Below are 13463 nucleotides of genomic sequence, written 5' to 3' on the forward strand. Positions count from 1 at the left end.
GTGCATGCGCAGATGGTCTGCGTAAACGTACGAGTCAAAAAAACTATACTTTGCAAGGCTGTGCTTTTACCCGCGCGCTTACGTTCGCGTACACGTAAAAACAGACTATACTCCGGCCTTTAGTTTACTAGGTGACCAAACTTCTTACAAACATTAGGTAGGTTACAGTAGCTTAACAGTTAGATTTTTTATCAAACACTACCTAGCAATTCTTCTAATAGTATGCAGTGTTGATATAAATCTTCACAGTACTACAAAGGCATCTTTATCATGTACCTGTATGCATTGTAATTCCCCCACTAATCACATCTCATCTTTTGTTTTACAGATTGATGCTTACATAGTGGTGAGTGGAGGTCGTGAAACAGAGACCACAGGTTGAGATGCACGCACGCACAAAGTGTGTTTTTCCCCAGCAGGGACCATGTTACGGAGCTATAGGGCTTGACAACTGCCTAGCAGTGTTGGGTTTGACCCTTGAGCAGAATCTATCGGGGGACAAGGGAGATGAAAGGGAATGAGTGTTCCTGGGCCACCGCCCCCCACCGATCTATGCTTAACTTCCACTCCTTTCCCACATGCTGCTTTGGCTTTGAAGCGTCTTTGAGGCACTGTTGCTCGGTTCCAGAACATTCCTCTGAAAGCTGTGCAATTGGCCAAAGGGGACTCCGAAAAAATGTTTGCTATGTATACGATGTTTCATGTTCATGTTAGTTTGGCACCGTCGGCCTCTGGCTCTTGATGGAGAAAGTGTCATTCAGGGTATGCAGGGTTTTACCTTGATTGACGGGCTCCTGTATCGTTGCCCTTAAAGTTAGGGCAAGGTCACTATGCTTAAGCTTCAGATGGATTTGGAGCTTGTTCGCTTGCATTTGATTCTTGACAAGTATAACGTGGTCTCTGAATTTATATCTATATTTACTGCATATTGTTTAAGATGAACTCTCTGTGTACGCAGGACCCCAGAGGATCCCGCATAGTGCAGTGGAAAGATGTAAAGCCTGTTTGTTGTGGTAAGAGCTCATGATACAAGAATTGTGTCTTTTGCAATCATGTCAACATCATTATAATACACAAGTTATAGTGTATAGTATTTACATACCCTGTCTTTGTTTTCAGGAATTGTCAATATGAGCTTTCCACTGTCAGACCAACCAGTATTCGGTGAATGGTTTGCCTTTGTGGAGATGCAAGGCCACACATATAACAAATCTTTTGAAGTGCAAAAGTATGGTAAGCCATTAAGCATTAGTAACAAAAGCAACAATATGGCAGAACATTGGTGATCTGGTTGGAGAACGTTTTCAGTAAACCTGGAATTGCCTTGACTTTAAGAATGAGGTGTAAAGTGTTGCATCCACTTGCTTTAGAGTCAAAAGCTGTTTCTTAGGAGCTTACAGTACATAAGACTTGCAGCTTTTTTGATCATTGAATTTGCTGCTTCTTGTCTTGAACAGTTATGCCCAAGTTTGAAGTCATCGTTGAGCCTCCTCCCTACATTCGAGATCTTAACTCGTGTGAGCAGGTCACAGTCAGGGCAAGGTAAGAGAAGGAATCTATTATATATCGGAAAAATTGCTTGAGAATAGTTAACAATCTTTCCGTCACCCTGATCTCCACCAGGTACACCTTTGGAAAGCCAGTGACGGGCAAATTAACAGTTAACATGACTGTTAACGGTGTCGGCTATTACAGGCATGAAATGGGACACCCGGTTATCAAATCAATGGAGGTAAGGGAATGTTTAAAGATTTCCATGCTGAAAAGACCAACATTCTGGTCCCATGCAATGGTGGTGGTATCTCCATTTGGCTTCACAACTTGTTCAGCCATTGAGGTCATTTCCTAAAATGGCCAACTTTAAATAACTGTAACTGTCTCTTTTCTACTACATAGATCAAAGACTCAGCCAACTTTAGCCTCTGTGTGAAGGACATGATGCCCTTAGAAGTCACTGACCATTTCCGAGGTGCAGTGAGCATGTGGGTGACTGTGACCAGTGTTGACGGTGGGAAGCAGACTGTGCATGATGATTCGACACCTGTCCACAAGCAGCTCATTGACATCAAGTACTCCAAAGACACCAGGAAGCAGTTCAAGCCTGGTTTGCCCTACAAAGGGATGGTGAGTGGAAAATCATCTTCTGAAGAAGATGCAAAGACAGCGCAGTTTTTCCGCTTTGGTGATCAAAGCTAATTTAAAATAATCGTTTTTCACCACTGACCCCAGATTGAGGTCACATATCCAGATGGGAGCCCAGCTGATGGGGTGCAGGTGCGGGTAAAGGCGGAACTCACCCCAAAGGACAACGTCTTTACCAGCGAAATAGTCTCACACAGTGGCAAGGCCATTTTTGAGATCCCCTCCATACCCACGGCTGCCCAGTACGTCTGGCTGGAGGTCAGTGGGATGAGTTTTGAGGTGTAGATGAAACATCTATTAGAGGTGGTTTAGTGGATTAGATTAGTTACCAATAGGTACAAACCCCACAATGGGAGATCTATAATGGGAGTTGTTTTGCTAAATGCTTTACAAGTTATCGTATTACTTCACCTTCTCTTTTCTTACAGTCAAAAGTGACAGCCATTCATGGCAGACCAGCAGGAGACCAGTATCTTCCCAACTATCTGTCCATTAGTAGCTGGTATTCTCCTAGCAAGTGCCACATCCAGCTCCTAAGCCCCAGTGCTCCTTTAATGGTAAATAATTTCCACATAGCCATGTCCTGACAACCACTCACAATGCACCTTGGCATCAGGAAAGCTATTTAAAAAAAATAATTTATTTTCGTGTCTAGATTGGAGAAGAAGCTGAGATCAATTTAAAGTCCACCTGTCCCTGTAACTTCACCTTACACTATGAGATAGTATCTCGCGGGAATATCGTGCAGTCAGGTCAAAGACATCCTAACAGCATGGCCCATCGCAGAAAGAGAGCTACGGTGACCTTTGACACCAACATACACACCACCACTAAACCGCCAAGTGACTCGGGTCAGTGTTACTACAAGACTCAGTGTTTTAAATTTAGGAACGTTAATGCGCTTTTTTCTTCATTCTTTGTTTTTGTGTCCTCTGTTTGCCCAGACTCTGTTGCGTCCTCTATTCAGGCTGAGACAGACAGCTGTATGTCAGTTCTGCATTTCAATGTCACCCCTGCCATGGCTCCTCTCAGCCGTCTGATGGTCTACTATGTGAGGGACAATGGTGAAGGGGTCACAGACAGCCTGCAAATTCCTGTTCAGCCTTACTTTGAAAATCAAGTGGGTTTCCAGTCTCACTTCAAATATATATTAAAGGGCATATCACCTAATATTGAAAAGAAAATCCTGATATTTACACGGACTTGTCTTGTCTTTAGGTTTCTGTATCTTTGTCCACAAATGAGTCGATGCCTGGCAGTCCGGTCAGTCTGAAGGTCCAAGCAGAGAGCGGCTCATGTGTATGTGTAGCTTCTGTGGATAAGAGCATGTACCTTCTGAAACCAGGCTTCCAGCTCACACCTGAGAAGGTCAGCCCTCATTCAAGCATCTCTTTATACATGTGATTTAAAATGAGTTAAAACTACTGGCTATATTATTGTATGAATTTGCAGGTGTTCAAAGAACTGGGTGACTTTGATGTGTCTGAAGCCTTTGGAGTATCCAAGGACGAGGGACACTTCTGGTGGCCTGGATTGTCATCAAGGCGACGCCGCTCTTCTGTATTCCCGTGGCACTGGGATATAACAAAAGATGCACGTTTTGCGTTTACGGTGAGAACATCACTGTTTTCACATATGAAGGGGGAGGTTAATATGACTTATTAACACAGTTAAAGAGTTGGATTGCTCATGCTTAACATGGGCAAAGGTTTAAAAAAGCTGTTGGACGTGTGACGGAGTATTTCTGGGCCAAACACGCTCCACCTCTTTCCTACAAGTTTCTTTTGACTTTTGAATCTGTTGCGTAATAAATCCCGGGAGTACAGTGGAAGTCCTTATATGGGCACTTTAACCGGATTAGTGCACGCACACGCCAACCAAGAGCTGACACGAAATCAATGTCACCAAAGAAGTGTGTTGTTGTTTGTAGGAAAAATTTAAACTTGTTCAGTTTCCCAAAGAACCCAGCCTTGTGGAAACAATGGATATAGTTTGTTTATCCGCAGCAGAGTTGTGCATACGTGTTTGTTTAACAATGGAATTTTGCTGAAATGGGGCGGTCCCAACCAGGTCTTGAGTCACAGGCAGTAAGTAAAACTGCCTCAAGTGTCTCTATTTTTGTTGGAAATAGGCGCATAGGTGCATATAATGTAAACGAGAAGAACATTTAGTGAATCAAAGTTATCCAGAGATTGTGAGATAATGCTTTGTGTGTTTTGTGTGCTCGTGACTCGCTCCGCCCGCAGTACGCCTCCAGTAGCACAGATTAATTCAAAAAGAAACTGTACAGCAGCTGATCTATCTTTTATAAATCTGATAAAACTAAAGACTCTTTGGATATATGAAGGATGTAATACTACTCTATAGGTACTCAAGATTAACATAAGAAAAGCAGAAACAGTGTGTGTTATATGAGCTTTAACTGTGGCAGAAATACTATCCCAAATTTGATCCCAAATATTAAAAATGTACATGTTGTAGGAGACGGGACTGGTGGTGATGACGGATATGGTGAGCCTGAATCACAGGCAAAGTGGAGGGATGTACACCGATGAGGCTGTGCCTGCTTTCCAGCCGCACACCTCAACCCTTGTGGCAGCCATGCACGCCCGGACTGGGACACGGTAAACATACAATGTTCAGAAATCGGTCTAAGATTAATCTTAAAGGTAACTAACATATTCAAGGATTTGCATATTTTATGTGAATGTGTGTTTTAGGGCAGAGAATCGCAGGCGTACGTTCTTCCCGGAAACATGGATATGGCACTGCTTCAATGTCAGGTAACAAAATATTAGTTTGGAGTATAGAGTTTGTATTTTTACATTATATGCAGTAATAAAGTGAAATAGATCAACATATTGTCCAGGCCACCTTTAGAACACATATATAAAAATAAAAGTAATGTTTATATTATAAATATTTATATTATTAAAATCACAGTAATATTACAGTTTTGAGGAAAAGTACATAAGGGAGCAGACTGGATGGTTTGGGGGTCTGTGACATGTTAATTAATTTTGTATGATATAGCATAAAACAAGTCTTGCCTTTTTTCATTGCCAGTAATGTCACCGGAGAGGCTGAGATACGATTGGATGTTCCTGATTCCATTACTACGTGGGTGACGGAGGCTATCGGTCTGTCTAGGGAAAAGGGGTTTGGCCTGGCTCGGACTGTAGAGCTCCGCACATTCAAGCCTTTCTTCATCGACTTCACCCTGCCGTACAGCGTCGTCCGTGGGGAACAGACCAAAGTCCCACTGACTGTGTATAACTACCTCCCTACCTGCGCAGAGGTGTGTGTGCATGTGTTTTCAGCTTAGTTAGGTCAATGTCAACATTTGGTCAATCCTGAAACAACATATAAAATAAACCAGATAAATTTTTGTGAAAGTTTGTGAGTAATTGAGAAAGTAAGTTGATTGCCTTTATGTGGTTGGCCTGATGTTTCTTGGGATTTTATAACAGGATTTGTTTTAGCCTATTCTTGACTTGAGAAACTGTATGTGCAGAGAAGTTTGCAGAGGGGTCTGGTGTCGAATCCTTCAGGAACGATAGGAGGCAATGGGTTAGGCAGCATGGAAAATGTGCAATGCACCTCAGAAATTCCCCAGGATCCTTTGGGAGTCCTTGGGAAATCATATGTTTGAGAATGCAGGGAGCATGTGTTTATGTGCTATGGCAAAATGCCTTGACCGATTTATACAATAATTTTCTCTAGGTCCATGTGAAAGTATCAGTGCCCAAAGGAGTCAAGTTTGTGGGTCACCCAGGGAAACCGCATCTGACACGGAAAAAGTGCGTGGCACCTGGCGAGGCCACGCCCACTTTTATAGTGCTGCTCTTTTCGGAACTGGTGACCGCCAACATTACAGGTTGGTTCATTGAATATTTTTACAATGCTTGTGGAGAAAAGTTAACTGTGGTGGTTATTGCAGGTTAATATGAATTGTTTGGATTTTACAATACAAATGTAAACTCATTCACTGTTTGGTATTTTATAGCTATTGCAAAGCTATTTGAGTAACTTACAGGCTACACATGTTACACTATGAGTTAATTAAATTGTTCAACAAAATACAAAAATTCTCTCATAATTGTGACCCTGGACCACAAACCACTCCTTAGGGTCAAGTTTTTACTATTATCTGAAAGCTAAATAAATAAGCTTTCCATTGATATATGGTTTGTTAGTTTAGGACATTTGGCTGAGATTCAACTATTTGAAAATCTGGAATCTGAGGGAGCAAAACATCTAATAAAATTCTTATTATAAAACGGGGAGTTCTGGTTCTTCATTCTGATTGGTTGAAACGCGTTCTAAGCCGTGATAAAATACCCCGGTAAACCCACGGTTCAGCCGCATTACATTAGTATCACTGCGACATTGTTGCTGCGTTCTGATTTATGAAAAGAAACATCACAGTCTTTAATCATATTTTTTATTTGTCTACAATTGCAAAATTAAAGGCGATATCCAGATAAATGTCAATAAATATTGTTGAGTCATCTCGTCAATAAAGAGAAAACGTTTGCTGAGGAGTTTATACCTCAAATTCATCTTACCCAACTTAACACCGTGTTTTGATCAGGCTCTGAATCTGATCTCTTACAAAAACTCTTCACAAAAATGGAATTATCTCCGCTGTTAGCTGAAAATTTGAGAGGTGATAAGAGAACAAATGAAGGTAGGATGAAACGTTTTTGTTGTTGTTGTTTGAAAGCGGATGGTCTGTTCTCTCATTTGATGTTAAGTTTATTTAAAGAAGATAATTTTTCTGTAAGCATTAAACTAAAACTGGGTGGCAACTTAAAAAAAAAACACTGACGGGGAAAGAGTTAAGCATGCTTCCAAGCATATTTGATCATCACTTCAACAGTTGCACTATATAAATGTTAATGTATAAATTAGATGAATGTTGATTTATAAAAATAAACACCACAGTCTTAAATCATATTTTCATTGTGTCTTTGCTGCGTGTTGGTTGGGAACTACGCTCTGTATCAGCCACACTTGATTCTGAGGAACTACTTTGTTTGGGGGAAGAGTAATATTTGTACTGATATAATTACAACTTATTTGCTTTTTATTTGATGAAATCCTGCTATGCATATGAAGTAAACGTTTTGTAAAAGCAATAAGCCCCGCAAAGCAGTGGCGTTACAGTGCATTTTATAACACCTAAGGGGGTTTTAGCAACGCCCCTTAGCTGTTATAAAATGCACTGGTAACCCACTGCTTCTTGGAACTTATTGCTTTATTTTTTATATATTTATGGTAGAAAATTTACAAAATATATTTATGGAACATGATCTTTACTTGAATACTTGATCTTATTTACTTGATATGAAACATTTTGACCTATACAATGGATTGTTGGTCACAATTGGTTTACCCTCATGCCATCTCAGATGTACATGACTTCATGTCTTCAGCTCAACACAAAAAATATATTTAAATGCTGTCATGTTATCTTCCTATACGGGGGTTAACATGGCAAAGCTCCAAAAGGCATGTACATCCATTATTAACTCTTTTCCCGCCAGCGTTTAAAAAAAGTTGCCAGCCACTATGTATATATACTATGTATATATATATACTATGTATATATACATACAATATATCAAATGAAAGAACAGACCCAGAAAAAAAAACGTTTCATCCTATCTTCATGTGTTCTCTTTTTATCACCTCTCAAATAAGAGTGGGTTTCTTCAAAAATACAAAATTTTGAGCAAAAAGCATTAATAATTGCATTTTTGTGAAGGCCTTTGTTAGAGATCAGATTCAGAGTGATGATCAAAACACACACGGAGTCTTTACTATTTGGTTTTAGTGGATGTTTCCGGATTTTAGAAGTTATGTAAGAGCGCTACCTGGTGGATAATAGCGGAAATACGAATTACCATAAAAACTTTTCATTGGCATGGGAAGCAGTTTCTTTTAATTGACGAGTTAACTCTTCAATGGCTGGGAAAGAGTTAATGTAATCTAAATGTAATCTAATACATTTGTCAGAGAAAACAATTAATATTTTGAGCTTGTTGCATAGCCATGGAAAAATACAGATCAGCGTGGTAAGTTCAGATATGACGGCACGTCAATAACATTGCATGGTTCTTGCATGTTTTGTGATGAAACGCACACTACAACTAGTCATGATGCATACAAGATTCAACGTGCCACCATATTTAATTTTTTTTACTTCTTGTAGAGTTATGCAGTCTTAAAATGTATGGCATTTATGAAGCGACTTGTTTAAGATTCGTTAAAACAGCTCTGCAAACTCTGCATTCATAAAACTAACTTTATAAATGCATCCTGGGATGCTATTTAAACAATGTCCAAGGAATACATGTCAATGCTAGCCACATGCTGATTGTTTTTTGAGCCTGTTAAATGTGACATGTTTGACAAAGTTATATTTATTCTTTCCGCTGTTTGCAGAAGGTTTTTCATATTATTACATTGTCAAAAAAGATTAAGTTCTCTTCAAAACTTACATTCATTGGAATATTTGTGTTAAATCGCTGTCACGTATTCCTACTTGACTTGTTTCAACTTGAGTTTTCCTAAATATTGCACCATTTCAGCTTCACAAGAGCATCATTGCCAAGTTAAACCTTTTTCATTGACGTGTATGTAATGACCCTTTCCGGACAGCAATGATGTTTTCGGGTAGTCTTGAGGAAAAGTACATGGGGGGCAGTAGCACATGGTTTTGGGGGTCCTGTGGCATGTCAATGAATTTGCAGGTCAGTGCTGGCCAATAGCCCCCAACAGCTTTGTCCGAGCCCCCCGGCTACACGTCCTTCCTTTTCACTACACACATACAAAGGGACCTGGCTGGCAACTAGCCATCCTGCCGGAGAGCCATGTGTGTATATTATTATCCTCAGGCCATCAGGGTCCCGGAAGACATTTTGCTGCCAAATTGCTGCCAGGAGTCTTCCATGTTTGCACTTTCATTTGAATGTTCGTATAAAATGTGTCGCCGTTATCTGCACCTAAAATGCACATGCTCTCCATGCTGCTTCATTTAACATTTCTTTCCTCCGCAGCTCGAGCTGTGGCCTATAGTGAGCCGAGCTGTTGCTCAGATGGACTGCAGGCCAGCAAAGGGGCCAAAGCTGGTGAAGAACAAGAAGATCGGAGAAGCCCAGCGGGCATGGACTATGTCCGCAGGAGTGTACTGGTAGAGGTGGGAACCTTGGATCTCTTGTTTTGTATCTCATTGGTGTTTTTTGGGTGCACACTGGAGTAAGCAAGTTATTAATATCCTTCCCTTTTTGCTTTATTCCCTTAAGCCTGAAGGTTTACCTAGAGAGTACACATACAGCGTCTTCTTCTGCCCAAATGGTAAACAGATCTTTTCCATTCTTCATTCATTTGGTTATATTGTTTGTCCCACTATACAAAGGAAGTACAATGTAAGTTATTCCCTAATATTTCACTCCTGATGTATTGCAGAACGAATTCACATCTCCACACCCAACAAATACGAGTATCAATATGTGAAGAAGCCGGCCAAAGTCACGCACGTTCAAGTATCCGTCAAAAGCCACAATGATGCCCACATTGCGCTCTCGCCCACTGCACACGACAGCACGGAAATGGTGGAGATTGTGCTGGGTGGTCGGCAGAATTCGCGCTCCTGGATCTCGCGGGGTAAGATGGGGGAGCCTGTCGCCAATGCCCAAACGCCAGGCATCCTCTCATGGGATGAGTTTCGCAGCTTTTGGATCAGCTGGAGAGGAGGAGGCGTGCAGGTAGGACAGTATTTGATTGTGTAGTTATCAGTTGTTAAACATGTGCCTGCTATGATTCGTTGATGGATGAGTTTATAGCTGACCAGAATTTGGATTATCTAAATTTCGTATGCCATTACATCATGTTGTAGACTTGTTAGGTGCCTGGAGTGGCAAAAGAGAGTGTTTGTGTAGTTGTTTGTGTTTGCATTTATGTTGGATTTGTCCTGGCACCAGGGTCAGTAGTTAAGGGTGTATTAGTGAGGTCATAATATCCCAGCTGATGTCACCACAAAGAGATTTCATTACATTTACATTTAGACCCATAAAGACCCAGGCATCTGTGATTATTGCCTTGCACTCATTGGTATTGGAAAGGTTCTGATCCAACACTGAAATTACACCACTCACCAAAGGGAGCAATAATACAGCGCTGGGGTCAAATTTGTTTAGATAGTGAGCTATTTTTACTGTATCCATGTTCCATTTTAAATGGTTTAAGATTTAATGACAAAACATGACTGGCCTGCCTGTTTATGGGACTGACTGAGTCTGTGTAAGCTGAAGGTGAGCATCCTTTGCCAAGACTTGGCAGTTGTTTTTAATGAGTCCCCTGTGCTTGTAAAGTGCAGTATTCATCAAACTGCTTTTTGAGTAGAACTTAATTAGTTTCCATGTTGTTATTATTGCATTATAGTGTAGTCATACTTTGTTTAGTTTCCTATGAATGAGCAAATGCAAATCTTGAATATGTCATGTGCTGATCACTTCATCATTTTGACAGGGTGTTACTATGTCTTGTTTGTAATAGGTGGGCCACGGCCTAGAGCCATCCAACGAGAGCCTGATCATGCAGTGGACTGGACCACTTACAGCTCACGTACGGCATATCGGTTTTTCCACTGGCTGGGGTTCTGTCGGCGAGTTTAGGATCTGGCGCAAAGAAGATGCAGATGAGAACCACAATGAGGCCTTTACTCTGGGAGTCCCACAAAATGTGGTACCAGGCTCCGAGAGAGCCACGGCTTCTATGATTGGTGAGAATACTTGGAGTGTCACTCAGTTCGGTATCTAGCCAACCAAACACAAATTGTACTTTTTTGTTCGATTATCTGAGATTTTGAAATTGAATTTGGTCTGACAAAAAGGTTGTCGCAACCCAAACCTGTTCCATTGGTTGAACAGAACAGTGTTAGTATAATTCCTGTACTTTTAGTTGAAAGTATTTGAACACACAAGTCTGATTGGAACTGCAAATGTAAAGCACTTTAATTTGCTTTGGATCAAAGCATCTGTATATTATCTAAGGTGACACCGTTTTGTGTCCCAGGTGATGTTATGGGCCCAACGCTCAATAACCTTCACAAGCTTCTTCGCCTTCCCTTCGGTTGTGGTGAGCAGAACATGATCCACTTCGCTCCCAACGTCTTCGTACTCAAGTACCTACAGAAAACCCATCAGCTCAGCCCAGAGGTGGAGGCAGAGGCCACAGACTACCTACTTCAAGGTGCAAGACAGAACATGCCTTCTTTCTTAAAATGTGTCTTCTCAGTCCTTAATCATGTAAAGAATTATTATTATTATATAAGTGATTGAAGGTCTGTGCATATGCAGTGCAAACAATGCCTTGGGTCTTCGAATGTGCCTGGCAGGTTATCAGAGGCAGCTTACATACAAGAGGCAGGATGGTTCCTACAGTGCCTTCGGGGAAAGAGATTCCTCCGGAAGCATGTGGTAAGCTTTTGCCATGTGAAGTCTGTACATGCCATGTCTGCTAAGAAGTTAGATTTAATTACATATTGTTTTTTTCTAGTTTGTCCTTTATTTAACCCACAGCCCCAGTCAGAGAAAGGTGAAGTACGCAAACATCCCTGTTTGGTTTTCGGGGAACTCGTCATTTATTTTTCCAAATGTCCTCGTATCATGACTTTATGCTACTCAAACTGATTTATGATGAAAGGCTAAAGCTGAGGTTGGAAGTGCAATGTTTGTGTTGTCCGAGAACTCGAATGGAACACCGCATGAAATAGAAAACTTTATCCGGACTGTTTTGCTTAGCACAAAAATTAAAATGATTCATTTATTGGTTCTCTGACTTTTAATAGAGGCTTGGATTGTAAAACACTGGACTGTACCCTAGAGCCTTATTAACAAACTAGTAATAAGCTCCCTGACTCGACTCACCAGACTACAGATTTATTGGTTGTTTCGGGGGATTTCTTCACATCGTCCTGAACAGTCATCATTCACTATGCCCCCTGTAAGGGTAAGAGTTTCTACCCCAATTGGAGACACCGAAAATAAGGTTAGCTTTCACTCTTGGATAGGCTAATTGTAGGCCACATACTTGATCTGTGTCACCTCTCTATCCTGTATAAAGTAGTTTGTGTGGCATGTGGTATGGACTTTAAACTTAATTTGCATCTGAGTTCATTCAAAGTCTAAAATTCTTGCAAACCACAGTCGAACTAATCAAGTGGTAAGAAACAATGGGCTTCATTCGGTAATAATTGCTTATGCGTCGTTAAAACGTTCATTCGTACATTTAGCATAAATTTTAGTACAAAACTTTTTGGTGAACCATGATTTGTTTGTGAAAATGTTTGCATATTTCATGCACAAGTTCGTGCATGTGCTTGCTTTGTGCATACATTTTGTATGGTTTATCTCAGCTGCATGGACATTCACTTGCGCAATAAATTTGGAAATGTCAAAGACCACCTAATGTTACTTATGCAAAGAACTTGTTGTCTAAATGATTCATTACAGTGCTGGGGGTCCTTGTAGAACGGACGTGGTGTTAAAATTTTGTCGAGGTCCATGTCAGCCTATACAGAGCTATGCATAACCTACGGCGTACAACCATAATTTACAATTTAGGCCTCCAAGAATGACATTTTCACCGTTGGGGATACCTTGTTAAGTAGATGTCGAAGTCTTACTCATATCCATTACCTACACTTATTCATTCTTCTGATAAGCCCTTCTTTTGTTTCACATCCGGTTTTAGATATTCAAACAGATAATTTATTACCAGGTTAACAGCAGCTTCAAAGTTCTGTTAATGTGTCCCAGGTTGGGCTGAATGATAGGAAAGGAAATTGCGGTTCCTAATGAAAAGATTGGGCATAATGATGCAGCAAGTATTTAATGTCCCCATCAGCGCCTTGGTGCCCCAGTAATGCCAAGGCCTTCAAAACTAATCTACTTCAGTGAAAAAAGCACCTAATGTTCTGGAACACATTGGAAACTTTCATTTACAATTGCCTGGAAGGTGGATGCCGCTATAGTAGAGTTTTGTAATGTCTGAGGATGTTCTCAATGGAGAGGGGAGGTTGTTTAGACCTCGGACCGGACCTGGCAACCCATCTTCTGGCATCACTGATTGGCATCAGCACGTCTGGATCCAATGAAAGCCACATGTGGTAGTAATCTATATTACATCCCCTAGAAACCCCCAGCAATCCTCCAATCTCCTGTAAGCCTGCTGCAGGACTTGCATTTCCCAGCGTTGTATGGGACCACATTTAACTGAAAAGTGCCCTTTTTAGGCTGTTTTTGAAGAAAGAA

The 13463-nt window shown here is 40.9% G+C and overlaps 1 protein-coding gene across 1 annotated transcript in view; it reads left to right on the top strand.

The window, feature by feature from the left end:
• cpamd8 (C3 and PZP like alpha-2-macroglobulin domain containing 8) overlaps positions 1–13463 on the top strand; it is a 50249-nt gene that overhangs the window by 6067 nt on the left and 30719 nt on the right. Inside the window, exons 6-27 of the mRNA XM_065246580.2 lie at positions 329–346; positions 959–1013; positions 1120–1233; positions 1458–1542; positions 1624–1732; positions 1897–2124; positions 2230–2400; positions 2571–2699; positions 2798–2993; positions 3087–3262; positions 3361–3510; positions 3595–3753; positions 4624–4766; positions 4863–4925; positions 5209–5440; positions 5866–6019; positions 9207–9346; positions 9453–9504; positions 9616–9914; positions 10705–10930; positions 11224–11400; positions 11546–11627. Of these exons, the coding sequence (XP_065102652.1) occupies positions 329–346; positions 959–1013; positions 1120–1233; positions 1458–1542; positions 1624–1732; positions 1897–2124; positions 2230–2400; positions 2571–2699; positions 2798–2993; positions 3087–3262; positions 3361–3510; positions 3595–3753; positions 4624–4766; positions 4863–4925; positions 5209–5440; positions 5866–6019; positions 9207–9346; positions 9453–9504; positions 9616–9914; positions 10705–10930; positions 11224–11400; positions 11546–11627 (3158 nt within the window). The remainder of the gene's footprint in view (positions 1–328; positions 347–958; positions 1014–1119; positions 1234–1457; positions 1543–1623; positions 1733–1896; positions 2125–2229; positions 2401–2570; positions 2700–2797; positions 2994–3086; positions 3263–3360; positions 3511–3594; positions 3754–4623; positions 4767–4862; positions 4926–5208; positions 5441–5865; positions 6020–9206; positions 9347–9452; positions 9505–9615; positions 9915–10704; positions 10931–11223; positions 11401–11545; positions 11628–13463) is intronic.

This window comes from Paramisgurnus dabryanus, chromosome 24, assembly GCF_030506205.2.
Source record: "Paramisgurnus dabryanus chromosome 24, PD_genome_1.1, whole genome shotgun sequence".
In the NCBI taxonomy this organism is placed as follows: Eukaryota; Metazoa; Chordata; class Actinopteri; order Cypriniformes; family Cobitidae; genus Paramisgurnus; species Paramisgurnus dabryanus.